This window comes from Diorhabda carinulata, chromosome Y, assembly GCF_026250575.1.
Source record: "Diorhabda carinulata isolate Delta chromosome Y, icDioCari1.1, whole genome shotgun sequence".
NCBI classification, from domain to species: Eukaryota; Metazoa; Arthropoda; class Insecta; order Coleoptera; family Chrysomelidae; genus Diorhabda; species Diorhabda carinulata.
The window spans coordinates 1,616,876-1,620,437 of NC_079473.1; the positions used below are offsets into that span (position 1 = coordinate 1,616,876).

The 3,562-nt window shown below is 35.3% G+C and overlaps 1 protein-coding gene across 1 annotated transcript; it reads right to left on the bottom strand.

Annotated features, from left to right (window-relative positions):
• Positions 1-2,002: 2,002 nt before the first annotated feature.
• On the bottom strand, positions 2,003-3,340 carry LOC130903094 (uncharacterized). Its single transcript, XM_057815355.1, has one exon. It carries the CDS (start codon positions 3,338-3,340, stop codon positions 2,003-2,005), a length of 1,338 nt encoding a protein of 445 aa, XP_057671338.1.
• Between the last annotated feature and the right edge of the window lie 222 nt (positions 3,341-3,562).

The window sequence follows — 3,562 nt, forward strand, 5'->3', positions numbered from 1 at the left end:
ACGCTCGATGGAAACATTTTCGTGTCGATGGTTTTGTTTCAATGTGCGCAAACGCGGCATCCATCTTGTACTCAACTTTCTAATGTCAAAATTTTCAGTTAAAACACGATGTACATGTCGAGTATGTTTGCTATGAATAAACTGAACGATCCACGAGATTTCAGAAAAGATAATCGTTTTCTTCTCACTTCTCATTTTGAAAACATCGCTATACATGGTTTTCCCTAGCTAGTATCTAAAAGATTCAAGAATGAATGTTACAACGGGACGTAAAAGTGCTTTTTACGACCCCCGATATTAAATAGAATCATATATTGCAGAATTCTACGTTTAAAAACTACACCAAGAAAAATGTTGAAAAACTCATCAATTTAATCGAAAGATATATTCGAAAGACTATGGTAGAAACGGTCTAGAAACAAACAAAACATCATAGAAAAGAAAAAAAGGAAGTTTCAAAACGCATCTAAATAGGAAAAGAACAAATTATAGTCAAAACAAATAAAAATTTAAGCGATTTTTTATCAAATTGCAGCGTTTTGTTAGTTTAAGTTGAATGAAATTCATAATTTTATCATATCTGGTATACGAGTGAAAATTCTCTAAATCTGTTGATTGCATTTTGGATTTTAAACCATGCGAAACATTTTAAAAAGAATAATTTTTTTTCGTAATATCAACAATTAAAAAGTTAGAGTAGGTAATTTTTAATTTGTTACATGTTTCTCAGTGTACTTTTATATAAAACATGGAAATTCGTAATAAAAGTTGCAGACGGTGGTAAAATGAAGCTGTTAAAGTAACGACGATGTTCAGAAACTATAATTTTGTATAATGTTCAAAAAACAACAACTTATATATATTTAAATAAATTTATTCATACAATTTAACAAATTAAAGTTATTTATTTGAAAAAATGATTGTTAATAATAACAGTATGAGCTCTAATAGTAACTATTCCAACATCATCTAAATTTTCGGGATCATTGTCTGGTTTTTCTTCACGATTAGAAGTATTGACAGCGTCTTCATCGAAAGCTACTTCTAGTTGAGGTATTATCGTATCTTCGTTATCGTTTTCAATAATAGTACCCAGTTTGAGATCTTGTTTAGAACTAGAAAGTTCGCTTAACATAATAGGTACCTTCAAATCTTCAACGCTTCTTTCAACTGAACTCACGAATCTTGGTGGTACTCGAGGTAATTTCTCCAAAAATACAATGGGGAATGTACATTCCGTTTGCGTGGAAGTATCGCTGGTTCTTCTTCTCAATATATTCATGTTCATTATTATAATAAACGATTCAGTAATTATGACAGATGTCAAAACAGATCGGTCAATTTTGATATATAAAATGTCAATTATTGTTGTAGAACTAGGGGAAATGTGCCTATGATGGACCCCTAAAGGAAATATCATTACAACTTTTTTAGTTTTGGACTTATTAATTTTTTTTACATGAAAATATATACTTAGCTCGAAGTTTATTATAGTATAGGAAGATTTTTCTGCCAAATAATTTCCTGTTTAATAGCATAGCTATTTTTAAAAATGTAGTCGAGGGGTCCATCATTGGCACACATCTGCCCATGTCGGACCCCTTTAAAATAAATGAAAAAAAAAGTCTTTAAAGTTTTATTAGAAAAAAAATATAGAACAAACTAACATCACGTTAGGTACAGAGCTCACAAATAAAAGACTTGCAATGGAAGGAAACACCAGCGCACTCATTATGGCACCACGAGTTACATTTTTGACAACGAATCCACTTTTCTTTTGCACGTGAGTGCGAGAATAACTCATTGCAGTAAAGGCAGCTAGCATCATCATCTGAGTCATCTTGTCCCTTTTCCAAAAAGTTCTCTAAGGCGGATTCATCTTCATCAGAACTGTCATTTTCAATGACAAGTTTCCGTTTTACTATCCTGGCTTGTTGTTTTCTTATCTTTGTTTCCTTTTCTATAACCTTCTCTTTGAGTTCATGAATTTCTGGTGTTGAATTCAAATGACCAGTTTTTCCCCTTCTGCATTTTTTTTATCAGTACCAATTGCTACAGTTTGAGGGGAAGGACAAATTTCCTTTACAGAAATGTCGAGAACTGACGATGAAGACATGTTAAGACCAGATGTGGATGGGGTTTGAATTTCTAATTCCATTTGGTTCTCGATGATATCTCCTTGAGCCTCGGGAATCTGCTTATCCGTTGCTAAAGCTGGTGCAAACTGCCAGTCCTCGAAGACATGAGGATTGAAAGGATGAATGCCAGTCTTTTTGAACGAATTTATTGCATTTGATGGTACAGCACACTTCAAATAAGCTTGATTGAGAAGACCTGCTATTTTGAATTGAGTCACTGCCTTCCCCGGGTTTTGACGAAGCCATAATTGAATTTCTTGATCAAAATACGTATGAAGAGGACGGAAGAATCCTACGTCCAATGGTTGAACGTGATGTGAACAATCTGCCGGGAAGCAGAACACAATTACCCCATTTTCTTTTGCAAACTGAAGAGATTCGAAACTCTTATGGCTACTGTGCCCATCTAGGAGCAAAAGAACCTTATTGTTATTAGATGCTTTCGTATACTTCACGAAATGCTTTAGCCATCTACAAAAAATTTCACTGGTCATCCAACCTTTTTCTTGTACGAAAGCTATGCTACCAACGGGAGCACCGTTCATAAGCTCATCGTTCATCCTTTGACGAGGGTAAATAAGAGCAGGAGGGATGTAAGTGCCCATGACATTCATTGCGCACACTACGGTCACGTGCTGCCCACGCTCTGCACTGCTGAGTGCACCAACTTGCTTCCGACCTTTTGAAGCGTAAATTTTTTGACATTTCTTTTGGACCGTAGTCAAACCTGACTCATCCATATTAAATATATTTTCGGGAGGAAAGTTGTACTGCTCCAGAGTGTTAGATAGTGCATTGAAATAGGCTTGAATATTAGGCTTGTTAAAAGCCTGGGCTCTAGCTAATGATGTACTTTCTGGACTACGCAAAGAAATTCGTGGATTGCGCTTCAGGAATCTCCTCACCCATTTCCAACCTGCCATTTTTGTTTCACGATTGAAACGATGCTCTATTTTATTTTTTTCGGCTACTTCGAATACCATCCGCCGCAAATATTTAGAGGTTAAACCAAAAAAACGTGTTTCCATATCAATAATATATCCTGCAATCTCCTCTTCGATGGCTTTAGAGAAAATTGCGGTTCGTCCTCCCAAATTACCCTTGGAACTGTCCTGTTTAGCCAAACGCCTTCGCAAAGTTGTTTTGGGAACATTGAAGGTCTTTGCAGCCAACTTAAAGCCCATACTGGACCCCTGGTCCATCATTGGGATCCGTTAAGTAGTCCATCATAGGCCATATTGTATAAATCAGATAAAAATCTCAATTTTTTTTGTTCTCCGCCATAACCTCAATTTTTACTCGCCAATCAACATGCAACAGTTCTATCAAGCTGTAGTAACAAAATCAGATTCTAGCTAAGAGTAAAACAAAAGTTATCTAACATCATGCCATGCTACTTTGTTATATCAATACATACCAATTTC